General features: G+C 53.2%; 1 protein-coding gene across 2 annotated transcripts; it reads left to right on the top strand.

Annotated features, from left to right (window-relative positions):
• Window positions 1–2482: 2482 nt before the first annotated feature.
• GLIPR2 (GLI pathogenesis related 2) lies at window positions 2483–23722 on the top strand. 2 transcript variants are annotated; one of them, XM_045780623.2, is made up of 5 exons: window positions 2483–2622; window positions 12165–12273; window positions 12616–12719; window positions 14559–14636; window positions 22187–23722. In XM_045780623.2, the coding sequence occupies exons 1-5, from the start codon at window positions 2610–2612 to the stop codon at window positions 22345–22347; spliced, it is 465 nt and encodes a 154-aa protein (XP_045636579.1). In that variant the 5' UTR covers window positions 2483–2609; the 3' UTR covers window positions 22348–23722. The 2 variants fall into 2 exon arrangements, with proteins under 2 accessions (XP_045636579.1, XP_045636580.1); XM_045780624.2 differs by lacking the exons at window positions 12616–12719; window positions 14559–14636.
• Window positions 23723–26982: the final 3260 nt, after the last annotated feature.

The following is a 26982-nucleotide window of genomic DNA, read 5'->3' as shown; positions in this document are numbered from 1 at the left end:
ACAAGAAGAAAAAACTAAATACAGAACAAACACCCCACAAAACATAGATTAAAGAGGATATAAATAAACAGAAAGATACACTATGATGATGGACCAGCAACACAATATCGTTAAGAGGTCAGTTCCCCCCCAAGTTTATCTATGTATTCACGACAATCCCAATCAAAATCCCAGCAGGTCGTTTGTTTTATAGTAATTGATGAGCCGATTCTAAAATTTATGTGGAAATGCAAAGTACTTAAAATGAACAAAACAAAAAAAATAAAGTAAAATGAACAAAAGAACTTCAAAAAGAAAAAGAATAAGAGGATTTACACTACTTGATATCAAGATTTATTATAGGGGCACCTGGGTGGCTCAGTCAGTTAGTGTCCAACTCTTGATGTTGGCTCAGGTCTTGAACTGTTGTGAGTTCAAGCCCCACATTGGGCTCCACACTGGGCATGGAGCCTACTTAAAAAAAAATTAATAAAAAGCTGCAGCAATCGAGATGGGGTTGTATTAGTGTAAAAATATGTGTATAAATATGTGTATAGATCAATGGAACAGAATAGAGAGCCCACATATAGATAGCCAATTCCAGAAATGATACTGGAGCAATTGGGCATTCATATGCCAGATAACGGGAGAGCGAGTTATAATCCTGACTTCATACTACACACCATAATCAGAATGAATGTAAGAGCTAAAACTAACTGTAAGAGCTAAAACTTTAGAACTTCTAGAAGAGGGGCACCTGGGTGGCACAGTCAGTTCAACATCTGACTCTTGGTTTCGGCCCAGGTCATGATAGGGTTGTGAGATAGAACCCCACTTCCGGCTCCAGCTCAGGGTGGAGTCTGCGTGAGATTCTCTCTCTCCCTCTGCCCCCCTTCCAGTTTGCGCTAAATAAATAAATAAATAAAATCTTCAAAAAAATAGAACTTCTAGAAGAAAACATAGAAATATTTCATGATCTTTGAGTAGGTAAGGAGTTCTTAAATAGGGCATAAAACAAAAAAGAAGTGATGACTTGGGTCAAACACTCCCTGTGCCTGACCTTTGTTGCCATTTCTCTCATCTCTGCTTCCTGGGCACCGGCTGGGATCAGTTGGGCAGTGGCTCCCCCTCCAACCAGCCCACAGCCCTTGAAAGGGGGCAATTTTGGCACTGCCCTAACCCACTCAGCACCCTGTCCCTTCCACAAGCCCGCTGCTAAGGCCAGCGCTACAGCCCACAGCGTCCCACCCCACACAGACTCCAAAGATGCCACTGAAGTTTGGATTTTGTCCTCCCCGCCCCCGCCAAGCCCACCTTCATCTCTGTATGGGGGTGAAATGGGAGTGAAACTCAGTGGTCCCTCTCAGCAGGCGGTGAGTGGCTCCATTGTGCTCAGCTGTCTCCACTCAGGGCCTTGAAATTTTCCTTACAACGGAGACAACCTTCTAGAGATTCTAGAGTTGATATGGAACAGGGTGTGTTTGGTCATTTCAATGGGGATTTGTTGGCGAAATGGGAGAGGGCATTGAACACAATGGGTTGGATCTTCACCTAACACCAAAAATCCCTTTGATTTAGGGTGGGCCACTCTAACACTCTACCACAGTTGGAAAGTCTGACATAGGGGGAGGAAGTAGAGAGTACCATCGTCCTACTGGACATTTGAAGCCTGTGATATTGCAAATTCTCCCTGTCTAATCAGCAAGTCAGTTCACTTCAGTGCCCATTTATTGAAAGGACCTACCTAAAATTAGCTTCCTTTACTTAGGAGTTACTCTGGGGAGTAACGCAGGTGACCCAGGCCATGTCTTCCTGCAAGTGCTGTTCTCACACAGGGGTGGGGCCATGACTGAGACCAAGTCTTCCCGGTGCCAGGTGTGTACTGACCACTGCCCCCTAAGTCAAGAAAGGTGGGGGCCTCTGGAAGTTAAAGGGACCCAAAGGCCCTGAGGGATGGGTAGGACTCGAATGGGCGGAGATGAGCCAGCACCCAGGCTGGGGAAACAGGCCCAGCAAAGGCGAGGAGGGAAGAAGTTTCGCAGCATGTTTAGGGAATAACGAGAAGTCTAGTTTGGAGCATGGGATGAAGTTAGGGAGTGGAAGAGACAGGTCTGGAGCCAGATTCAGGGGTGGGGGATTTGGCTGAGGTGTTTGTGGGGGTCAGGCCGAAGTGGGGAGACACCCTGACCCCTAGTGATGCGGACTGGAACTGTCTATCCTGCCGCGACAGTAAGCAGTACGGTCCTCGCAGCGCCTTAGCGTCTTCCCTCTGCACCCCCATTCCACGTCCCGAGAGGGGCAGTTCGAGGCTGAGATCCGGGAGGTCCCGAACTCCCAGTCCACACCTGGAGAGCCCTGGACAGTCGAGCGGGTCCCTTCGCGAGGCGAGTTCTCCCAAGCCGGACGGGGAGGCGCGCGGGCGCGTGGCGCCTCCTCCGGGCAGCCGGCGAGGTGGCCCCAGGCGCCTTCGCCTGCAGCTGCCGCTGCCTTATAAGGCGGGGGCCGGGCCGCGCCGGGGGAGGGGCTGCGGCCGCCGGGCCTCCTCCCCCGCTGTCCAGCTGCGCCGGGTCGGGTAGAGAGCGCAGCACAGCGCAGCGGCGGCGGGAGCCGGGGAGCGCGCCGAGCGGGCCATGGGCAAGTCAGGTGAGCCCGCGGGCCGGCCGGGCGGGTGCGGGGAGGGCTGGAGAGCCTCGGCCGCGGGACCCCCGCCTTCACCCTGCCCCGCGGCGGGTTGGTGCCCCGGGGAGTTGGGGTGGCCGCCGCCACGCGGGATCAGGGCGCCGGCTGCGCTGCGGGACCCCGGGTGCCGGCTGCGCTGCGGGACCCCGGGTGCGGGATGGAGAGGTGTGCGGGGCAAAGCACCCGGAGGCACCGCGCCGGCAGTTTCCGGGGCAGCCAGGAAGCCGGGGTGGCCGTCGGGCCACCGTGAGAGAGGGAGGGAAGGAGAGACCGAGGGAGGGTCCCCCTGTCTGCGAGCCAGAGATTGCGTCAGGGAGGGTTTCCAGGCGCTGATGGGATTAGCGCTCAGCGTCCGGCCAAGGCGTGGCTTCTGCTTTGTTTCTGGAGCAGAGTTAGAATTGGAAAAAGCCTCCAAACTATGACAGCATCTCTTGCTGCAAAACAGCTCTTCCCAACCAACCCTCCTGAGGACAGCTCTGAGCATCCTTTTCTTTCGTCGTTGTCCCTCCTCCCCTGAGCGCCCCCTCTGTGCCAGGCTGTGTGCCAGGCTCAGTCTGGCTCCACCCGGGTACACACTCGCGCTTCCCCTTTATGTCCGACCGGTCGCTGCCCATCCTCACCACTGTGGCTGTCCGGGTGAACTTTCTAAAGTGTAGATCTGTCCTGTCACCTTCTAACACCTTTCATACCATTGTCTGGAGGTAAACGTGTTCGCACTCTTCCGTGGGGCTTGGGGCCCTCGGGGAGTTAATCGTCACCCCTTACCTCCCCCTGCACGCAGCTGTTAGGAGGCTGGTACGCTGGTCCCTTCCCCTGGGTTCCCTCTCCCAGCGCTCACCACCACCTCTCTGCCTCTCCCACTTTGCTGAGGTTGCAGATCCTCTCCATCCTTCTAGGCTCAGCTGGGCCTGGGAGCCCCTCCCTGAACCCCCCCCCCGCCCCCCGCCCGGGACAGGCCCCACTCTGCGTCTTCTTTGTTGCAGCCCTCCCAGCAGTCAGCTTGGGACACTACCCCAGCCATGGACCTGTTTCCCACAGACTCCTCCCTGCTGGGTGCCAGGGGCCAGTCTACCCCAGCATAGTTCTACCGCACAGGAGGCTCTCAGTGAACAGCTGTCCCACAGAGTTCAGAAGTCCTGCTCATGGGAAGTTGGGGCTGTCCTCCCCGGGTGGGTGAGGCTGGGTGCCTCCTTAAATCTCTTCTCGAGATCCAGACTCATGAGGTACTGGTGTTGGGGGTAAGTGGCCTTCCCTGGCGTTCATCCTGACCTGCTGTGACAGGTCTGGCTTTCAGCCCTGGCTCTGCTAATCACTTGCTGGGTGATCTTGAACAAGGCTCTTTCCTTCTCTGTGCCTCAGTTTCCCCATCTGTACAGTGAGGGTGGCCCATATGCTCTCCGGTATGGAAAGATGACATGAGGCGTTGTCATGTAGTTCAAGAACCGGGTGATGGGCGGTGATGAGGCAAGAGCATGGCAGATGTGAAAAAGCATTTTGAGAAATCAGCTCCTTTCTGTGTACCTTGGAGAAAACCCACAAATTCTCCAAAGCCACATTTGTATCAGTGTTTCTGGCTTCTGGAACTTCTGATATTCAGCTGTGTGCCCGTTCTTCTATCTGTTCATCCATCTATCCCTTCCTCCCTCCCTCCCGCCTTCCCTCCTTTTCTCCTTCCCCCATCCCACCATCTATTAGCTGTGTGCCAGGCTGCATACCCCCTGCTGCGGAGGGCACGGGTTACTCTGTCCTCAGCAGTATTCATTTGGATCGTGAAATGAATCATAAAGCTGATTGAAGTGGGGGTGGATAGACTCCAGTAAGAGGTGGGAAGTGATTCAAGTCACAAGGCAGGTGCAGGTGGAGAGTGGTGGGAGATCAGGAGAGGGAGAACTCTCCTCTGCGGAGGGGACCATCAAACCTCCTGGAGGATCTTGGGGATTTGGACTTTACCCATGGGACCTCTGGTGCCATTGAAAGACATTGATCTGAAAGCCCAAGTTGTGCCAGGGTGGAGGGTGGCTAAGACGGGGAGAGCAGAGGAGGGGTCCGGGGAGACTACTGCGGTCACTCGGGAGAGAGATGACTGAAGCATCTAAGGACTGCAGAGGGCGAGGAGATGGATATTTGAGATGGTAGCCAGAAGCAGACTTGGTGACCCACTTACTGTGAACATGAGGGAAGGGCCGGCAGGGTGAGTCCGGGTGCAGGCTGGTGAAGACCAGAGAGGTGCAGTCAGGCCGCTCTCAGAGGTGGAGGGCAGAGGCCGGGAAGAGCTGGTTCAGGCAGGCATCACCCCCATGCCCACACCCACCACACATACCCGTGGACCTTCCAGAATGCTGGTCCAGGCCTATCTCCCTCATAGGCACATGCATTTTGTTTGGCTCTCCCAAAGACTGTGAGCCCCCAGGACAGTGTCTGGCTCCCCTAAGGGTTCCGAAGAGAAAGTAACTTTTCTAAGTGACCCAAGCCCCATGGGCCTTCAACACAGGCCCTGCCTTGAGGTTCTCTGTGTCTGCAGTGCCCATAGCACTCACTAATACTTATCCGCACAGGGGCTTTATGTGGTTCCAGAAAGACCAGGGTAAGGAGCCAGCCCCTGCCTCTGCCTGGCCTCAGTTTCCTCATCACTGCTTAGGGGCCAATCTCTTTTTAATTTTTAACCTCAGATATACTTCAGAGCTACCTGGGATTGTGGGCATTGCTGAAAAAGTATCACACAACTGACGCAGCTTAAATTCCAGAAGACACTTGGCCCAGTGCTTAGAGATTCCCAGGACCTGCTCCTAGCCCTGGTCTCCCTGCTGGGCTTCAGTTTGCAGCAAGTGTGATGGAGGCAGAGAAGAAAGGCAGTGGGCAACGTAGAATCCTCTGGTTCCTAATAATAATGATTACCAATTACTAAGCTCCTGGCGCATGCCAGACTTGGAGCTAGGTGTTGTGTACGTGTTACCAGCGTTTGTTAACATCGCTACAGGGCAGGTATTACCAATTTTATAGGTTTATAGAGGTTGAGTACCTTGCCTAAGGTCACATCTTGACCAGTAAGTGGACAAACCTGGATTTGAACCTGGGTTTCTGCCTTCCCAACTGTGTGCTTTTCCCTCTACCGCATGGACCCCTTGCCACCTGCTCCCCACCTGCTTCTCACCCTGGATTCCAGCCCCGTAGGGACCTCTACACAGCCTGTAGTTACCTCTAAGAATCTTAGTGTCCCTCCACCCACATCTCCCAGCACCAGAGGACAGGAGAGCAGAAGACCTTTTAGGGACCCACTAGCCCAGGAATTTTCTACCAAGCGGGGGCTATCACACCTCAGCTAGGGAAGACTGTGGACCAGGTCATTCCAGCAGTTCCATTTTTCATATGTTGATTTTATTGAAAAGAAAGGGGGGAACAGTTGAAAAAAAAGGGTTTCCTGCTTTGAAGATACTTTGAAAACCACAGATGTCATCCTTCCTTCACACAGATGGGGAACCAGCGCGCCAGAGAGGCGGGGAGGCAGGGCGGAGAAGGCACGGCCACTCTGCAGGCCAGATCGAGCTCTCCCGGGCTCCTGCAGTCCTTCAAGGACTATCGCCTGCCCGCAGAGGGCCAGCCTGGGGCCAGTGCTCCGGGACATCCTTGTTCCCAGTCAGCATTGGGCAATTCTTCGTTGTCCGTCATTTTGCTGTTAGGGAGAGCTCTGAAGACGTCTGTGAAGTGAAAGTGTGTGAGATTTGAGGGAGGGGGGAAGGCGAAGGGAGGGACATTCTTAGATCAGGCTCTAATGTGGAACTCATTGTTTGACCTTGGGCAATTCACATGTCCAGCCCAAAACCACAGTTTCCTCCTCTGTAATGAGAGGGCTCCCACCCTACTGCCTTCTGGGGGCTCCTGTGAGGGCTCCATTCATTTGTTCATGTGCTCATTCACCCTGCAAATGTCTGAGACCAGTTTAAATACCAGCGTCTCTGCTCGCTTTAAAATCTAGGTTTTAGGGGCGCCTGGGTGGCGCAGTCGTTAAGTGTCTGCCTTCGGCTCAGGGCGTGATCTCAGCGTTCTGGGATTGAGCCCCACATCAGGCTCCTCTGCTAGGAGCCTGCTTCTTCCTCTCCCACTCCCCCTGCTTGTGTTCCCTCTCTCGCTGGCTGTCTCTATCTCTGTCAAATAAATAAAAATCTGTAAAAAAAAAAAAAATCTAGGTTTTGTTTTAAGATTTTATTTATTTGAGGGAGGGAGGGAGAGAGAGAGTGAGCGCATGAGCAAGCACACACAGGCCTGGGGGAGGGGCAGAGGGAGAGGGACAGGCAGGCTCCCCGCTGAGCAGGGACCCCCCCCCCCAACATGGAGCTCCATCCTGGGATCAGGACCTGAGGCTCGACTGACTGAGTCACCCAGGCGCCCCTAAAATCTAGGCTTTGACAGGGCAGTTTCTCCCAAGGCCAGAGGCCAAAGTGTCTCTGCCCAATAATGATGATAATAATTACAGTTGACATTTAGGAACTGTTTGCTGTGTTCCAGAACTGTTCTGAAGCATCTTCATAGGTTAAGTCATTTAGCTCTCACAACAACCCTGTGAGGTAGAAACTATTCTCCCCATTTTATGTATGGGAGAAATGAGGCACAGAGTGATTAAGCAACTTGTCCAAGATCGCACAGCTAGTAAAAAGCAGAGCTGGTCTTGAATTTCCTGGAACCCAGGCAGAAAGAGCAGGAACTATCCAGGCTACCTGTCTGGAACTCATTCTTTTATTTCTTTTCTTTTCTTTTTTCTTTTTTTTTTTCTTTTCTTTTCTTTTCCTTTCCTTTCCTTTCTTTCTTTTTTTTTTTTTTTTTAACTAAGCTTACAATTTTTCCTCCCGATAAACTGGCAAAACCAGCTTTGCCCCAAAGATGGGACCAGGTCGCTTTCTAGCATCTTGCCAAGGGGACGGAAGGAGCCTGTCCACAATTTCTGCCCTGACCCCTGATGGGCCTCTTTGGTGGGGATTTTGGAGAGGGCAGAGAAATGAGTCAGTCTGGGCCCCGAGAGGCCTCAGAAGAGGACCAACGCTGAGGGAGGAGGCTGTCCCAGCCAACAACCCGAGGGAGGAGCGGCACAACCAGAGTTTTTATCCCGCAGTTAGAAGCAGCCTGGGCCCCAAAGGACCCTCAAGAGCCCCGTCCCGGTTCAGTGCCCCCTCCCCCAGTGGAGACAGCCCAGCCCTGACTCCGTCCCTCAGCCACAGGGAGCCATGCCCAGGCAGCTCCTTCTCCCTTCCAGCCGCTCTGACCTAAAGCCCCACACCCAGCCCCCGAAGCTCCTGATTTTCATCTGGGGCCCTTCAGACAGGTCTGTCCATAAACGGCTTGGCACAGAGGAGGCTTTTGAGAAAGTTCTCTTCTCCTCTTCCTTCCTCTTCCTCAGAGATTGGCAGGCCCAGCCTCACTGGACCTGTTCCTCCTCCTGGATCTGGTGACCCCGCTGTCTCTTCTGTGTGCTTTCCTCTGTCTCCTGGCCCTCGGGGGTGGAATGGGGTTAAGGACAGGGTTTCCCTCTTCGTGGGTCTACTACCCCTGGACCATTTGTAGGAACTTGGGCAGGTTACTTCCCTTCTGGAGCCTCAGTTTCCTTACCAGAAAAAAAAAAGGTACAGTAGTGGGGGCTCCCACAAAAGGTGGCAATAAGCAAATAAGATCACGCAGAGGCCTGGCACCTAGAAATGGTTGGTCAGCAGGAGAAAGGACCTCCTTCATTCTGCGCTGGCACCCCGAGCCTGTAGGAGTTTTCTGAGCCTCGGTTTACCCTCCTACAAAGTAAGGACATCATTCCTACCCCCCCCATTGTGGGGTGTGGGGTGTCTGTGAGGGCCCTCCCTGCCTGATGTGGGGAGGGGTGGGTTTCTTCGACTTTTAATCTTAATGTTTATCTGTGTTCTAGGGTTTTTCTACAGAATAAGGTGTGCCTTTTGCTGGGTGTGTTCACAAGTGATATCCTGCCTCCTGGAGGCTGAGGCCCTGCTCTAAGGAGCCACCCCGGCAGGGACTGGCCTCAGAAGTGTGGCTGGGGGGTGGGGAGAGAAGGCTCCCCTACCAAAAAGTCTTCCTGACTCCTTTCTGGAAACCCTGGCCCAGGACACTGGCCCCGCTGGCAACAGTGACCAGCCTTGGCTTCTGGGCACCAAGCTTAGACTGGGCACGGGAACTTTCACTTTTGTTTCTTTTTACTTCCCACATTCTGGGAGTGCAGTGACCTAGTTTTTAGCAGCCTTATACGTCCCTCTCTGCTAAAAAGACTGCAGGACCTACGGCACGACTGCGTCCAGTGCGACCTGAGCCCGGCACTCAGAGCTGCCTTTAAACTGGCTTCACGTTGGCTACCCACCTGCTCCCTGTATCTCCCCCTCCTCCCCATAGCCCCAGATCCACCAGCTCCCTGGTCTGCCCTGGCTCTTTCTGTGCCCCCTTTGCCTCCGCCCTGCCTCGTCCAGGGAGCCTTCCCCGGGACATTGGTGGTCCCCATTGCCCATGCCACTCAGTCCCATGCACCTCCTGTGATGTCCCCCTGTGGCCTGCTGGGGACATGAGCGCTGGCAGGGACATTAGTGTGGGCCTCGCCAAGCCTGTCCCTCAGATGGGGTCCCTCTGCTGCCTTGACGTGTGCACCCACACCTGCCCCTGCACAGACACATACACTTGTGATCACTCCATCTCCTTAGAGAAGCTCTGAACTCCTTGGAAGTCTGAGGTCAGCCATTCACTTGTCTCCTCTCACCCCAGCCTGATGGGACCTTCTGGGCTCTCAGGATTGAAGGGACTTGAAGGTCATCCGACTGGCCTCCAGGGTCCGAATCCTTTTAAGAAGAGTCACTTGCTTGTATTCCCCTGGTGCTGGAGAGCTCATTACCTTGTGAGGTCACTCTTTGAGTTATTGGAAAGCTTTGAAAGATCTTTCTTAGGCTGGGCTAAAATCTATTCTCCTGTCCTTTCCACCCGTTGGCCCTGACTTTGCCCTTTGGAGCCCCAGACTTCATCAGAGGTCTCCTCTGTGTCTTCCAAAGTCTGCTCTCCAGGATGAACAGACCCAGTACTTGCCATCATTCCTTATAAGACCCATTTCCAGCGCCTTCTCTACCTGGTCCCCACCTGTGGACACACTTCAGACAAGGCCAGGGCCAGGCCGAGTGAGGCAATCCAGCTGGACACTGGCTCCCGCAGAACAAGCAGTGCCTTGCTGGGGAGCCGGTGGGCTTCTGGCAGCCGAGCCACCTTGCTGACTCCTTTGCGTTTCATCAGCTAGAACCCCTCTGGTTCCCGCCGGTCGCTATGGCTTCCACCTGAGGTATTCTTCAAGAACCTCGGTGACTCTGTTATTCCAAATACCATATTAACATACTCAACCCCAAATCTTTTCTATTACTGTGGTAAAAAACACAGGACATAAAATTTACCATCATAACCGTTTCAGAGTATATAGTTCAGTGGTGTTACGGACATTCACGTCGTTGTACGACAGATCTTCAGAACTTTCCCATCCTGAAAATCTGCCACTCTGCCCATTAAACACTACCTTCCCTTTTCCTCCTCCCTCCCATAAACCTGAAATCTTTATCTTTCACACCAACAAGGGTTTGGCCCTTGTCTTGACCACAAAGACCTGAGGGGTTCGGGTTGCAGCTCCACCTCTGTCTTGGTGACAAGACGGTAGCAAGCAGCTACCATCACCCCTTCCTTCACGGTGTCCTCCCCCCCACCCCCCCACCCCAGCCACAGCCTCCCAAATCCTGGTCAGCCCTGCCTCCCCCTGCCCGCATTGCTGTGACCAGACCTCACCGAACTGCCCCGCTGGGCCCCAGAGGCCTAACTCTTCAGGTGATTGGAACCCCCTTGGGCCGGCTCAGCTGCCACCGGCCACAGGGTATGGCCTGCAGCCGCCTCACCTCTCTTGGGCCGCATGTAGCCCCGAGCTCCCTGAGGGCAAGCCCCGCCCCCGGTCTTCCTTCCCCTGCATCTCCTCAGAGACCCTGTGGGATTTGATTCACATCCCCCAGGAGACCTGGGGAATCTGGCCAAGGGAGGGGAAGAAGACTCCCTGTTGGGTCATGTCAGCCTCTGGGGTGAAAAGAGCAGAGGAGAGGAAAGGCAGCTGGTGAATGACCTGGGGTGGAGGTGAGTGGCTCTTGTTCACCCTCCACTTTGCACCCTTACTGCCCACAGCCAAGCCTCAGGGACAGGCCCCTGCCAGATGAGACTCGCTCAGTGTAAGGGCCCCCGTGGCTCTTACTCATAAGCCACCCGACTCACTCCCAGATTCCTGCGTCTGGCGCTCAGTGCCTTCCCAGTCAGCCTCACTGGCTCCTGTCTGGGCAACTTTGGGGCCTCAAATCAGGGGCCACCTCCCTGATCCCCCAGCCGCATGGTAGGTTTCTTTTCTCCAGGTTCCTCTTGACCTATGCTCACCCACACCTTGGCCCTTTCACTCTGCCAGTGTCTGTTTACAAGGCTGTCTCCCTTCTGGTGTGAGCTCCCTGAGGGCAGGACAAGGTGGATGTGTCTCTGGAGCTCTCGCACAATCCAGGAGCCGGACTGGAGGAGGCGCTCAGAGGGCAGATGAACCGATGGATGGGTGATGGGTGGCTGGCTGCTGCTGAACGGATGACGAACCAAGAGATGGACAGAAGAGTGGTGGGAAGACGGATGGAGGGTGTGGGATGGAGGGGGTTCCATTCCAGACCCAAACTGGGGTGACTTCCGTCCACTGGTGACCTTGCCTCCGCCGACTTATTCTCTCCCTAACTCCAGCCTCCTTGAGCTTGTCCTTTCGGAGGTCATGACCCCATTGGGCACAGGCTCCACATCTTCCCTCACTGCGTCCCTGGGCCCAGCTGACCCCACCCTGCTCCCCACCACCACATTCTTTTCCACCCTGTCCCCTCACTCCACTTTCCCAGTGCTGTCGTCTCCTGGTCCCCTTCTTTATCTGCCCCGGTCTTTTTGGTTTCCCCAGCACAGCGCAGGCACCCCCACCACAGCCAGTCTTATTTCCCCTGGGTCCCCACCTCCAGCCCTCCCCAGCCCGCGCACACCCCGAAAGTCCGGTCTGAGATACCCAGTCTCCGCACATTTTCTCCCGGCGGTTCCGTTGCTCCCTGGCCCACCCCAGCCCCCACACCTTCTGTGCACCTGCAGCCCGGCCTCCCCTCAGCGGCCAGCAGACACTCTCAGAAACACCCATCTCCTCACCTCCGCGCCTCGTGCCCGTTCAGCCCCTTCGCGTTGCCCCGGATAAAGCCCCGGAGCCCTCGCAGCGTCCAGGTGGCCCCACGGGATGCACGCGGCGCAGATGTGCAGGACGCCGAGGGCGACATCGGCGGTGTGGGGCAGGCGTCACGGTGGTGGCTCGGTCGGCCGCGGTGCCGAAGGGGAGCGGCAGCCCGTCCGCGTGGCCTGGGTTGAGCCGGGCGTCCCTCTGGAGCCGGCCATCCCGCTTCTGTGCCGGGTCTTCTCTCTGCGCTGACACGGCCTCCGTTTTGACATTTTGGCAGCTTCCAAGCAGTTCAATAACGAGGTCCTGAAGGCCCACAACGAGTACCGGCAGCAGCACGGCGTCCCCCCGCTGAAGCTCTGCAAGAAGCTCAACCGGGAGGCTCAGCAGTGAGTCCGCAGCGCCCCGGGGGACTCTGGCCCTTCCTGGCGCTCTTGCCGCGGCCGTGGAGGGCCAGTGGGGTAGCGGGAAGGACCCGGCTTTGGGGGGCAGATCCAGCCAGGCCCGAGTAACCCTTGAGCCACTTACCTAGGCAGGCCCGTTTCCCCGAGCCTCGGTTTGCTCCTCTGTAAAATGGGGCTGTTGTGGGGCTCAGAAGAGAGGCTGGTGTGACGCTCCCGAGGTCCACAGCCGGCCAGGGGCAGGGACGGGGGTCAGCCGCGGCAGTTCGGGGCTCCCCGTCTGGGGCTTCCCTGGGCGGCCGCTCTGAGGAGACGCCCGGACTGTGGCAGGTACTCAGAGGCCCTGGCCAGCACGCGGATGCTCAAGCACAGCCCGGAGTCCAGTCGTGGCCAGTGCGGAGAGAACCTGGCATGGGCCTCCTACGATCAGACAGGTAGGTCGCTTTCTTGGCTGCCCCCCCCCCGTGCCCCCCCACCGCCCTCCCTTCTGAGCTGGGCCGGGACTTCAGTATGCAGGCCCCAGCACCCTCCTCCATGGCCTTGCTGCCCCGGCCCGGGAAGGCAGAGGGCCCCGGGGCTCTGCGTGTGTGCTCCCAGGGGCTGCCTGCAGTTCCACGGTGTCCCAGATGGCTGGCTCCGGGCCAGGCCTGCGCTGGGTGCCAGGGCCACGAGATGAGTCAGACTGCCCGGCCCTCCCCTTCGGAAGAGCTCCCCGCTGAGGAATGGGGGGTGGGGGAGACAAATCATTTCTGTGCCCTTTCCCTCCAGAGTTTCAGTCTGACCCTGTGGGCTCTCAAGTATCCCCAGCCACAGTTTTACTTTCTTCGCATTTTGCTTTCTTTTTTAAAGTGTTGGTGTATTCACTTTTATCATCAGAAAAATGCAATTGAGCTTTTTCCATGTTAGAAAAAAAAAAGGGAGAGAGAAAGACAATCCCTCCATCCAAGGTCACAGCCTGGAATGGTGACTCCACCACACTGACCAAACATTCTTGAGCTTCCTGGCTCAGACAGCTCTGTCGTGGCTTTTTAGGAAAAATGCTGGAGAGAGCTTCTTTGCCCTCTGAAGCCTTCTCCAGACCCCAGCGGAGGATGACTGCTCCCTCCCTCCTGGGCCTGACATTCCTGGGAGTTGGGGAGGCCTGCAGTCCTCTTGGTTTCCCCAGAGCCGCGGACCTCCAGCAGAGGTGTGCGCATGCTCCTGACCAAGGCGGGAGCCTGCAGCCTGCAGCCTCCTTTCCAGGCACAGGCCCAGGCCGTGGGCCTTGATGGGCCTGGGGACAAGGCTCCCTGAAGGGATAGGAAGGAGCAGGCAATGGAGGTGATTGGTCCCAGCACTGGCCCCTTACGGAGCCCTGAGCAAGTCGCTACCCTCACTACCCTCGGTGGGCCCAGTTTCCCCATCTCTGTCTCCGCAGGCTGTCTTTATCCCCACCCTGGCTACACATTGGCATCTTTTGCGGTGCTTTCAAAAAAGACCAGTGCCTGGGTCTCTTCTCCAGAGACACTGACACAGTCTGTGGCAGGCCCCAGGCGTCAGCCACGTTTCAGTGCTCCCGGGGGGAGGCCGGTGTGTAGCCTGTTTTCTGAGGCCTTGCTACTCAAAGTGTGGCTGGTGGGGAAGCAGCAGCATCTGGGCACTTGTTAGCAATGCAGACTCTGAGGCTGCAGCTTTGACCTGTGATGTCAGAATCTGCATTTTGGCACCCCATGTGATCCCTGAGCATATCAGAGCTAAGAGTGAGACTTCCTGTGTGGGATGGAGCCTCCTCGCTGCTGTGGCCTTGACAGCAAAGGTTCCCAGGGAAATACTGTGGGTTTTCTCCTACCTGCACTGGGTGGGCCAGTAGATGCTTAGAATGAGGACCCTTCTACCTGCAGTAGAGACCCTGACCCACCAGCCCAGTTGCCTTTCCTCCAGTGGGTATTTCAGGAGACACACTTGGGGTGGGATGAGTGTCCCAAATACTCATTAGAAGTCCTTGGAGGACATTGCATTCAACCCTTGTACAGAGGCCTATTACACAGTAAGTTAGTGGCAGGGCAGGTCTCCCAGCCCTAGGCCAAGGCTCTTCCCAATCCCCAACAAGGCCCTCTCTTCAGCCTAGATACGCTCATGGGCAGGAGTCCCTGTTTCAGCTCATTGGTGCTTTATAAGACCTCTAACTGGGGGTGGGGGGGGGGGGGTGGGGGGGGGTTAGTGGGAGAAGATGGAAGGAGTAGCCAGTGGGTTGATTTTGCTGCTGAGTTTGAAACAGTGTCTTTTCCATACAGGAAAGGAGGTGGCTGACCGATGGTACAGTGAAATCAAGAACTACAACTTCCAGCAGCCCGGCTTCACCTCCGGGACTGGTGAGTGAGGGGGTCACCCCAGTGGCCTGGGCCTGGGCAGGGTTGCAGTTTGGGTGTCTGATTTTGGAAGGGTACTAACCCTCTGAAAATCAATCGTCTCCCTCCTATTTTACCTCTTCCGTATTTCTCTGGTTTAACTTAGCCCAAAGGGCAAGACTCTCTTTCCCCGTCACTTCTCCCAACACACATGCACCCCCCTCTGTCTGAAAACACCCGAGCCACGGATTCTTGCCCCACCAGCTCCAAGTTCTCCAGATGACTAGAGTACGTCATAAGGAGGCTGTGGAAGTCAGAAGTTCCTGAGTGCCTCCTCCCGGAAGTGGTGCTATAACTAGGGTCTGACTGCCAGTTTTGCTCCCCTCCAGTCCAGCCTGCTCCCAGCATCCAGAATATTCTAAAGCCCTCTCTTCAGGAAAAGGGCCACACTGCTCATTCTCTCCTAGTCTTAACTGCCTCCCCCCTCATAACCTGCATCCTTCCTATGTGCTCCCCACACCTCCCGCCTCCCAGGCATCCCCCCCTTTCACCTTTTCTCTCCAGTTTGTGGTTCAGATGAGCTTGGAGTGCAGACAGCCTAGACCTGCTCTCAGCTCCAGCACTAATAGTTGTGTGAACTTGGGTTGATCCTCTGTCCTTGCCTGCACCGGAGGGAGAGGGGGCAAGGCGGTAGCCTCTAGGGGACATTCTGAGAGCTGGCGTGGATGCAGGGAAGAGCCGCAGGCCATGGCGGCCATGGGAGCATCCAGCTTTTCTGTGAGGCCTCCAGGGTGAGCAGTAAACATTTAGGTGACTGAAGCCCGGGGCAGCTGCTCTGAGTTCTGGGCTCCCTCCTGCCCCTCAGCAGACTTCCCTTACGTGGTGCCTGCCTGTCTTTCGTCAGAACCGACTCAGATCTACTTGGGGCCCAGGCTGGGTTAGAAGGGACTGAGAGTTTCTCTGACCAGAAGGTGCCAGGGAAACTGAAAAGAGGATTCCCTGCCCACCCCCATCCCTCTACCCTACCCCATCCCACCCATGGGTGGGGCCACTATGGCTTCTCACCTTCTGGAAGATTCTTCTGAAGCAGGAAGTGACGCGTTCTCAGAGCCAGTCACTGTTTCCTGTGGTTTGCTGCTCACCCTTTTGGGCAGGGGTTCTTGCAACAGCGTGGGCAGGACTGTGGGGCAGAGGTGGCAGCATCTGCCGAGGCGTTTCTCCTCTGAGCTCTCCAGGCCGGGGGTCAGGAAGCTGCTCGCAGCGCCCCAAGTGTAAATTGATGGTTCTGTGGCAGTTAAATTCAAGAAGTGAGGGAGGGAACAGGAACAACCTCGTCCCAGAGGTTAAGGTTCTGTGAAGACACAGAACCTGTCTTCTTTTCATAAAGTTCAGTGTCCAGAAGACATTTTATTTCATAGCCTCTGAATGTGCTTTTCCCACAGCAAGGCTCCTGAGCCATTGGACATGTGTCAGAGCAAGTTACTAGCATTGCTCAGAGTCAGTTATAAAGTGCCTCAGAGTCAGTTATAAAGTGCCTCCGCATTCCCGGCCACGTCAGCCTCACAACACCAGTTGTGGGTGGGGCTTTATTCTACCCATTTTGCAGAGGAGGAAACTGAGGCCCAGAAAAAGGAACAGACTTCTTTTAGATCTCCTATCCTTAATCCGATGCTTTTTCCATGGCTCCTGCTCCAAGGTGGGAATCTCACAAGTGTCAGAGCTGGGAGTGGGACTTTTCATGATCGCTGACCACCTGTCCAACCCATTGCCCCACATCGCCCACCCCTAAAGAGGAAAACCCCAGAGCAGCTAGCCCCTAGGCTTTCCCAGGTGCCAGTGGGCAATGCCTGGGGACAGATAGAGCCTGATCCTAACACAGGAGCACAGCTTTGGGTGGTGGTAGAATCAGAGCTCGCAAGACCCTTAAAGATCCTCAGGCCCTTTCCCCACGCCCCAGCCTCCCCCACAGCTGCTGCTTGCTGCACCTCTGTGTAGGGATGCCCTGACCTGAGTCCGTGCTGTAGGGAAAGAGCCTTCGAAATATCCTGTAATCTGTCCCCACCCACCCTGAGTCAGCATCTTGCGATGAAGGCCACAGTTGTGTGCTCCGTGCTTAATAGAGAGAAACTTTCTTGCAATACCTTTGTTTCATCCTATTTTAATGAGTAGGTTGGTTTGTTTATTTATTCTGAGTATATAATACTTTTTCATGACGTGGAATCTGCAAACTGTATAAGGTAAAAAGTCTTCCTTCTGGGGCGCCTGGGTGGCACAGCGGTTAAGCGTCTGCCTTCGGCTCAGGGCGTGATCCCGGCATTATGGGATCGAGCCCCACATCAGGCTCCTCCGCTGGGAGCCTGCTTCTTCCTCTCCCACTCCCCCTGCTTGTGTTCCCTCTCTCGCTGGCTGTCTCTATCTCTGTCGAATAAATAAATAAAATCTTAAAAAAAAAAAAAAAGTCTTCCTTCCATTCCTGGTGTCTAGCACTTTCCCTTCAACCAGTGATACCCATTTCTTGTGTATCATCCTAGAGTTGCTCTGATCTTATACCAGCATTAAGTAAATATATTCTCTTTTGCCCTTTTTTATACCCTGGTATGTGATCTGTTTTGCACTTGCTTTCTTCACCCAGTAGATTGTTGGAGATTGTGCCATGTTAATAATAATAATTCTTTCTTACTGTTGCATGTTATCATTATTCTCTGGCAAGAATATACTGTAACTTATTTAATGTGTTTTTCAAGTGTATATTCAAGGAAGTGTGGGTTGGTTGCAGGAAAGAGGATGTGATCCCTTTAGGAAAAAAAAGAAAAGGTTTTGTGTCTGGGTTTGTGTCAGTTAGTGATTCGGTTGCCGCTGTGTATCTGATGGTTGCTGAGGAAGTCGTGTCCTTTAACTCGGCTCTGAAGACCCGTACTTAGTGTCTCTGGACAGAAACCTCCCGGGCCAGAGGGAAAATCACGTAGTCTCATCAGTTTGGGAAAGGCTTCCCCAGGCGTGTGTGCTGCTGGTGGGCACCTTGTGTCTTGTGATTGTTTTCTTGGCAACCAGTGGATAAACGGCTGTTCTTCCTTGTCTGGGCAACAGAAAGAGGGGGTGGTCAATAGCCAAAGTGTCCGGTTCTCTTGAGAGAAAAGGCTCGTGTGGAAAAGGGCTTGAGCCTTAATGAAAAGACAGCCTGTGGAAGGGGTGACACCTTGCAAAGCTGCTGGGAAGCCCGGAGCTGTGACTCAAGAGGTAGGAGGACCAGGGGGGAACAGGCAAGAAGGGTTTCTCTTGTATTTTGAGGTGAAAATCGGAATTCAGTGGGCAGTGGTTAATACAAGTGTAAGGATAAGTGAAAAAGACGCGTGATTGTACCTGGGGTTGGTTTTCCTTTGGTTCTCACTTTGATTTTATCACAGCAGCTCTACTGATTAGTGTTTATGGTTTGTTATTCTCATAAAGGATTTGGTAACCTCAAATCTTTTATGGATAGAGACAACAAAATAAAGTTTTACCTAAGTTTAAAATTATAAAAATGGAGTTTATCTGTAGGGCAAAATACACAATTTTTTTTAAAAGATTTTATTTATTTATTTGTGAGAGAGAGAGAGAGAGTACAAGCAGGGGGGAGGGCAGAGGGAGAGGGAGAAGCAGACTCCCCGCTAAGCAGGGAGCCCCATGCAGGACTCAGTCACAGGACCCTTGGGTCATGACCTGAGCTGAAGGCAGACACTTAACCAACTGAGCCCCCCAGGCTTCCCAAAATACACAATTTAATCAATGAATGTTTATTCAGTCCTTGCCATATGTGAGACACAATGGAGGATATCAACCGAAAGGTTGCAAGAGTGTGGATACCAGCCCATCTGTCTGTCTGTCTCTTTCTTTCTTTTGCGATTTTATTTATTCACGAGAGGCAGAGAGAGGCAGAGGCAGAGGGAAAAGTAGGCTCCCTGAGGAGCAGGGAGCCCGATGTGGGACTTGATCCCAGGACCCTGGGATCATGACCTGAGCCGAAGGCAGACGCTTAACCGACTGAGCCACCCAGGCACCCACTTTCTTCTTTCCTTCCTTCCTTCCTTCCTTCCTTCCTTCCTTCCTTCCTTCCTTCCTTCCTCTCATTTTGTGGTAAAACATACACACCATAAAATTAACCATTTTTAGGGGCAAGTCCTGCTTCGGGCTCCCTGCTCCCTGCGTCGGGCTCTGTCTCTTGTGAATAAATAAATAAAATCTTTTAAAAAAAATTAGCCATTTTTAAGAACACAGTTCAATGAGATAAGTATATTCACACTGTTGTACAACCATTGCCCTATCCATCTCCAGAACTTTTCAGTCATCTCAGATTGAACCCATTAATCAATAACTCCCATCCCTCCCTCTCTGCCTCCCCACCTCTAAGCTCTGGTGACCACCATTCTACTGCTGTCTGTATGAGCGTGGTGATTCTAGGTATCTAATGTAAGTGGATCATATAATATTTGTCCTTTTGTGTCTGGTTTATTTCACTTAGCATAATGTCCTCAAGGTTCATCCTCAAGGTAGAATGTATCAGAATTTCATTCCTTTTTAAGGCTGAATAATATTTTGTTGTATATGTACATATGACATTTTGTTTATCCATTCATCCATTGGTGGACATTTGGGTTTTCCCCCCCTTTTTGCTTTTGTAAATAATGCTGCTAAATATTGACGTACAAATATCTGAGTCCCTGCTTTCAATTCTTTTGGGTTTGTACCTGAAAGTGGAATTACTGGATCAGATGGTAATTCTATATTTCATTTTTTAAGGAACCACCATACTGTCTTCCACGGTGGCTGTGCCGTTTCACATTCCCACCAGCAGTGCACAAGTGTTCCAATTTCTGCACACCCTCACCAACACTTGTTATTTTCTTCTTAAAAAAAAAAAATCCACCCAAATGGGTGTAAAATGGTTACCCTCTTTCTTTCGTACCCTATGGGATGCTTAGCCACTCTGATTCAATTTTCCTCCTTCCCTCTGTCTCTTCCACTCTTCATCACATGCTTGTTGAGCATTTCCTATGTGCCAAGCTCAGTGCTAAACACTGGGGGTACTGTGATCAATAAGACAGGAGTGGGGGGGTTCCTGGGGGGTTCAGTTGGTTAAGCGTCTGCCTTCAGCTCCGGTCCTGATCTCAGGGTCCTGATATGGAATCCTGCAGTCAGGCTGTCTGCTCAGTGGGGCGTCTGCTTCTCCCTCTCCCTCTGTGCTCTCTCTCTTGCTCACACTTTCTCTCAAGTAAATAAATAAAATCTTTAAAAAATAAAGTAAAATAAGACAGGTGCGGTCCCTACCATGAAGGAGGAAACGTAATCTCTTCAGTGTTGTTTGAGCAAATGAGTGCCATTCTGTGCTATGGACATCAGTATTGACCTGTCAGAGGATCTCTAAGTCCTTAACAGTAAAGGCGGGAAGGACAAGCTTCTTCCCTCTACTCCTTGGAGACGGAAGAATTTATGGTCATTGAGCAAAGAGTACATTACAACAACTCTTTGACCCCTAAGTGGAAGGGGAGTTGGAAGCTAAGCTGTATTAAAGGTTTGAAAGAAACAGCGAGTGAGGGGCAGGCAGCCTCAGCAGCGGGACACTGATGCTGAGAAGTTTAGCAAGCCACAGAAGTGTCTGGAGGGTCAGGCGGTAGCTTGAGAAGGAGCTGGGCTGTTTGGCTCAGAGCAGAGGGAATTGAAGGAGGCTCTAACTTGTCAAGGTCTCAAAGAGCGCAAAATGTGGAAGGCCTGCACTTGCAGTGAGGGCAGAACCCAAGTCCAAGGTGGTTCTGCCATATACCTTTTCTTTTTTTTTTTTTTTTTAAGATTTTATTTATTTATTTAACAGAGAGACAGCCAGAGAGAGAGGGAACACAAGCAGGGGGAGGGGGAGAGGAAGAAGCAGGCTCCCAGTGGAAGAGCCTGATGTGGGGCTCGATCCCATAACGCCAGGATCATGCCCTGAGCCGAAGGCAGACGCTTAAGGACTGAGCCACCCAGGCGCCCCCTGCCATATACCTTTTCATTCATTCCCTCATTCACGCAACAGAGGTTTATTTTACACTTTTCACGTGCCAGGCTGTGCCAGGGTCCTGAGTATACTTTGGTGAATAAAACAGTTTGGTTCCCGCACCTGTGAGTCTCATAGCCTAGTGAAGGAGCCAAGCAAATGAACAAGAAATCGAACACATATAACATTGCAAATGGTAAGAATGCTATGAGGGGAAGAACAGGGTATGATAAGATGATCTTGGGAGGGAAGCGTTCAGGAAATACGTGATTGTGAAAGGCTTCTCTGCACAAGTGATATTCAGGCTGAGGCCTCAGGAATAAGAAGATGTTGGTCATCAGGAGAGCGTTCCACACAGTGGCCAATGTGTGCAAGGGTTCCATGGTGGGAAATAACCTGACATGTTCAAGGAATGGAAAGGAGGCTATTGGGCCAAAGCATTCCCTTTCATTCTAGGTGCAACTGGAAGCAATTGAAGGATTTTTAAGTGGGGAAGTCAACAGATGTGACTTAGGTCTAAAAATGATGACTCTGGCTCCTTTAGAGAAAGTGGGTTGGAGGAGGCAAAGGTGGAGGCTGGGACCAGTCGAGGGCGATCACAGTGGTCCGAGTGAGAAAGTTTGTGGTTGGAACCCAAGTTTAGGGAGTGGATAGACTTAAGATCTATTTTGGAGTGAGAGTCTCCAGGATTGAATGATGGGCTGTCCAGGGGGAAATGAGGGAGAAGGAGGAATACAGACCAATCCCTAGGATTGTGTGCCCAGAGGGAACATTAATGGAAACGAAAGGTCGGAAAAAGAGGAACCTCGGGGGGAACCAAAATCCAAAGTGAGGTTTTGATAGTTACATTTAAGATGCCCGTGAGCCATCCAAGTGGAAATGTCAAGTAAGTAGTTGTATCTGGAGCACAGAGGAGAGATCTGGGCTAGGGAAATAAATTCGGGAGCCAGGGAAAGATGAAATTGCCTAAAGAGTGCAGCAAGCAAAGAAAAGCCAGCCCAGGACCGAGCCTTGGGCACGGCAGGCCCCTCCAACATTTACCAGTGACACGGAAGAGGAGGAAGAGGCAGTCAGATGGGGATGCCAAGAGAGGGCGGCATCATGGAAACCCAAAGAGGGGGTCCTTCGAAAAGGGGAGGAATCGACTGTATTCAGTGTTCCTGAGATGTCAAGTAAGAGAGAGACAAAAAGTGATCTTTGGGGGAAGCATGGAGAAACATTGAAGAATACAGTCGGGGGCAGGAGAAGGGGGGGAGGCAGGTGCCAGAAGGGTGGCATCCTAACTATTGGGGTCACTCGGCTTTGTTGTGATCTCCGGGAAACCGTGAAGCCTTTGGGCATCGGGAGACGGTGAGGTGAGGAGGGTCTGTGTGGCTGATGGAGACGACCTGACGCCTCAGAAACTCAGGCAGGCAGAGTGCTCTGTCTCCTGCCTCTGGTGTGTGTGTGAAGCTTAGGCTTCCCGAGCCTGACAAGATGGTGCAGGGGTTCGAGAAGGCTTTGAAACATCCTTCTCCGGAGTCTGCTGACTAATCTGTTTCCCCTCCCCCTGCCTGTGCCCCTCCAGGACACTTCACAGCCATGGTATGGAAGAACACGAAGAAGATGGGAGTGGGGAAGGCATCTGCAAGTGACGGGTCTTCCTTCGTGGTGGCCCGATACTTCCCAGCAGGGAATGTCGTCAACCAGGGCTTCTTTGAAGAAAATGTCCTGCCTCCAAAGAAGTAATTCAGTCAATGTAGTGGGAACGTGGCAGACTTAACATGGATACCAAGTGCCTAGAACAACCAAAACTCAGCTGTGTGTGTGTCCCTGTGGGTGTATGTGCTTGTGTGTGTGGTGCATGTGAGTGTGTCTTGCACACACACTTGGATATACAGTTCTGTACGAACTTATTCTTACCAAAAGGAATGAGCCTATGAAGCCTTTACCCTGATGGTTACCTAGACCACAATTATTTGGACTTGGGGGAGGGGGGATCAATTTTAAAACTTTTTTTTTTTTAAGCAAACTTCTTTTGTACATTTCTTATACTATCCATCCCTGGTCTTTTTCTATTCCAAATGTTCGTGATGCTTCGAGGTGAAGTTCATTTTATGTGATCTTCATGCATTGTCATCTACTTTTAATAGATATTTAAGACTATTAAACTCTCATCTACATGTAACATAAAAACAGCTTTAAACACGTAAATATAAAGCAGCTTCCGTTGCAAACATGAGACAGGCAGGAACTGCATTTCATAGAGTGATTGAGATTTCTCAGTTGTAAGACATGATGTCATCTGCTTGCCTCCTGGAATTCTCTGATGGGAATGCCAAAGAACAAATGGAGAGAAAAGTTTCACTTCCTTGCAAGTTCCACCTTTAAATAGCAAAGTACCACTACTACCACCGCCCTCGCTCCCCTCCCACCTTTTTTCTTAAAATCCTCTGGCATCTCAGAGCTCAATTTGTGCCTCCTGGTTTCTGGAGCCTCGGGTCAGGCCTGAAAGTAACCGCCCCCCGCCCCGACCTCCACTAGGTGGCCCAGGGCCTGTTCTGGGAGAAAGCCCCTCACACTGCCTGGGCCCTCGGCCAAGCGTCCAACAGATGAAGTCAGTGAGCGTGGGGGTGAGCGTGAGCTCACCAGGGCCCCCAGAGGAAGCCCTCCAGCCTCTGCCCTCCCCTCGCACGCAGGGCGGGGCCCAGGCCTGTTCCTGGCAGCTGCAGTTGCAGCTGTGCTGCTGCTCCCTCCAGGAATGTGTGACAGCCCCGAATGTTCCAGGGACATCTCCCATGTGGGGGCTGGGAGTCGCCAGTTTGGTTCTGTGTTTTGCCTCAAACTATACAAAGTTCCCCTGAATAACGATTTCGCGTGGTCCCTGTGGGCAGAACCGACCCAGATGCCGAGCTGGTGTCCTGAAAGCGCGGCCTCTCCAAGTGCTCAGACAGCAGGGGTGGGAGTGAGGAGGCTGCCGCCTTAGAGACAGTCCGAGCGGGCCAGTCAGGAAACATGCCTCCCGAAGGTCTGCACTGCACTGTGAACACAGCCTCATGCTGTGCCCTTCATTTCACCAGGGATATTGACTAAGACGACAATAAAGTCTTTTTCTTTTGTGTAATATCTTCCATTCATTCATGCTCGATTCTTAATTGGTGACTAAGGTAATCACAGCTCTTAGTTCCTGTCTTAGGTAACTCAAGCTTCTGCGTACTTCCAACCTCTCCCCTGTACCCTGCGCCCCTTTGGCAGCTATGTTTTGAGCCATGTGACCTACCCTTACATGGCTGATTAGACTAAAGTGGACATGTGATCCAAGGGCGGCCAATCCCCGGGCTGGCCATGGACCAGGAATTTGAGCTAAGAAATGAGCAGAGAATTTGCCAGTGGAACTAAAAAAAAAAAAAAAAATAGGATGCCATGAGTTTGAATTAGGGCCCTGGCAAACCAAACCACATGCAAGCCAAGTTGCCAGTTGAAAATAAATGGAAGAGGAAGCCAGAGTCAGAGGTACAAGAGAGGTGGGGTTCCAGAGCTTTCTAGCTCCAGGTCAAATCTGTATAGTTAAAACATACCCCTCATCTTCAGGGCTTCCCAGCAAAATGATATGTCAACTGATGTTCTCCAGAACGTCATATTAGGGTCCCCTCCCTGACGGAGTCTTCTTAAGCCAAAAATGCTGAATATTAGGGTCCCCTCCCTGAGGGAGTCTTCTTAAGCCAAAAATGCTGAGCTGGGCAGGAAGCGGAGGGTGGGTGGAAGAAAAAGACTGGGCTGAGGCCACACCTGGGCAGCCACCATGAGCAACAGGGACTGAATGACCAGTCAGTGAACTTCCTGGTGGCTCCTAGGGAGACCTTGCACCCAGTACACATACGTAACCAGGTGGTGGCCACTGGCATGCAGCCAGACTTGAGGCTTGGCATCAGTTTTCTCAGTTGGCTGGAGAAAGAAAAAAGCTGACCAGAAGAGCCTTCTAGGCTGAAGAAAAGCCAGGCAACAAAGCCAGTTGAGCAGGTGGGCAATTTTACTTCTTTAATGGATTTCTTAAAGTCGGCAACTCCCACAGTTCAATCAGAGCAGAAGACAAGCCAGATTGCCAGCTCTTTGTAGCCAGAGAACCGAGGAAGGAGTCAGGAACCCCAGCTCCAAGCTCTAGCCCTGTGCTCTCAGAGTCGTGTGCCCTTCCCCATTCTGGGCTGCAGTCTGTCCAGCTGTGCAAGGTCTGGCACATGGAGTTAAGTCTACTGGATCTTCTCAGGTCCATTACTCCCCCATGCCCAAGCCTGAATTTCTCAACTGGAGAGACCTTCCTGCCCTCGTGTTCTGGTGCTTGAAACAAAAGCAAAGGGGCACAGCCACCATCTCCACCAAAATGCCCCAGGATGTGGGGGCAAAGGGGCAGATGAAACACCAGGCCTGACCCCACACATGCTCTACTCTTGGTTGGAATGCCCCAGGAGGCGAGGCCCGCCAGCCTCTCACCAGAGCAGGCCTAGAAGCCAATGGGAATGAAAAAGTGTCTGGTATCAACACCAAGATGTCTCACCTGCACCTGAATTGCTGCCACCTCTCGCGAGATCAGGGCTGGGGAAGCCTTTAGAGCTCAGTTATTCTCACACGGGGAAAACAGAGAAGAACCCACTGAAACCACACAGCTAGTCTGTGGTGGAGATGCTGAAATCTAAGCCTTCTTTTCATGGGGAAAACAGAAGTTCTTAGCCTTGTGCAGAGATCTGTCAAGAGACTGAGTGCCTCTATATCATTCAGGAATCAAGGTGAACAGATGCAGCATTAAAACGGAAGTACTTTTAAATTGTTTTTAAGCTGCCAAATCCCCAAAGAAAAGGCCAGGTCTGAAATGGAAGAATGAAGTACGGAGACGATGAATGATAACGTAAGCCAGGGAGGGAAAGAGCTGGCGGGCTCCCATTCCCCAAGCTCCAGGCGCTGCTCTTCCTGGTAGGGGCGCTAAGGACGACCTCAGGGTCGGGAGTGGGGCTTGGGGCCCAGGTCCTCTCGGTACCATCTGGCCATCGCCGCAAAGGCCTTCGAGTTGAGCCCCTTGCCGGGAGCCCCCCAAGGCTGGTCCGGGGTGGGGCCCCGGGCTCCTCCACTCTCGGCAGCAACCTCCGCCCTCCGTGGGGGCTCCGGCTGACCCTTAGCCCTTCCTTGGCACGGGCAGCGCAAAGCCGCGCCGCGGGCACTCCGGGAGCCCCACGCCCGCCCAGGGGCGGCGGAGTCTGCAGGCACCCCACGCGGCGGGGCGCCCAGGGGTGACGGCCGGAGTCAGAGACCGCTCCTCTGCCGGGCTCAGCACCCCACGTGTAAAGCGGGCACAGACGGCTTTGTGGTGAACGTGGGAGGCCCTGCCACGGGCATTTTAGTGGCCACGGGGCGCCGGGCGCGAGGAATCCCCGCGGCAAGGGGGCCGGGGACGGTGGGCGGGGGCGCTGCAGTCCCCGCGGGGGGCGGGCGCGGCAGGCGAGCGCAGGGGCGCAGTCGCCGGGGCCTCAGCGGCCGGGGATGGCCCGCCAGCTCCACCGCGCGGCCGGACCGGGCTCGCCGAGCCCGCCCAAAGGGGGCGCGGGATTCCGGCGGGATTCCAGACCCCCCACCACCAGCAAACACCAACCAGACGACGACAGGTATTTACGTACGAAGGGAGCAGCCAAGGACACCGGCGCTGGATGAACTAATACGATATCAATAAAGTAACGGCAGCTAACATTTATTGAATTGCTACAAGCCAAACATGGTACTTAACACGCTCTAATCATTTTCTCATTTAAATTCTTAATAATTTTCGAAGCGGGTACTATTACTCCCATCTCACAGATGAGGAAACTGAGGTTTAGAGAGTCTGAGCCACTTGTCCAAGTCGACTCTTGCTGGAGAGAGCTAACCCACCACAGCCCCCAAAGTTGCATGACTACAGACTTGGAAATGTGGAGAGAAGGTCCCAGTTTGCTGTGGAACTGAAATCATCAGGGCTTCAGAGGCCCGCCCAACCCCCAATGTGTGGCTAACTCCTCTGTCCCTGCTCCAACCAGTGGCCTCTCCCTCTCTGTCTATTTTAAAGAAGAATGGTGTCCATGGCTACGAAGGTCAGAAGGCAAAGGACAGAACCTGAAATGCCTCTCTGATGGCTAGGAACCTTGGCAGAAAAAGGTACCTTGAGGCCTGAGAATCAGAGACTGGGGAGAGTTGGGTAGTTAGGAGCTTCCTGGAAAGATGAAGAGTACGGAGCTATAGAAGGCTTGGCTTCCAGGCCTGGTCTGATTCCAGACTGCTCTGTGGTCTTGGGCAAGCCCCTTCTCTTCTCCGGGCCTGTTTCCTTCCTGCACATGAAAGGATTCTTCTAGATCCAAAAATCTCTTT

This window comes from Ursus americanus, chromosome 18, assembly GCF_024610735.1.
Source record: "Ursus americanus isolate L20-20 chromosome 18, mUrsAme1.1.p, whole genome shotgun sequence".
In the NCBI taxonomy this organism is placed as follows: domain Eukaryota; kingdom Metazoa; phylum Chordata; class Mammalia; order Carnivora; family Ursidae; genus Ursus; species Ursus americanus.
This window is presented reverse-complemented; position numbering and strand designations above follow the sequence as displayed.

Excerpts from the sequence above, each read along its gene's own strand:
- GLIPR2 (XM_045780623.2), top strand. Across the intron at positions 12,274-12,615 it reads CTCAACCGGGAGGCTCAGCA|GTACTCAGAGGCCCTGGCCA; the intron begins GTGAGTCCGCAG and ends GGACTGTGGCAG. Across the intron at positions 14,637-22,186 it reads CGGCTTCACCTCCGGGACTG|GACACTTCACAGCCATGGTA; the intron begins GTGAGTGAGGGG and ends GTGCCCCTCCAG.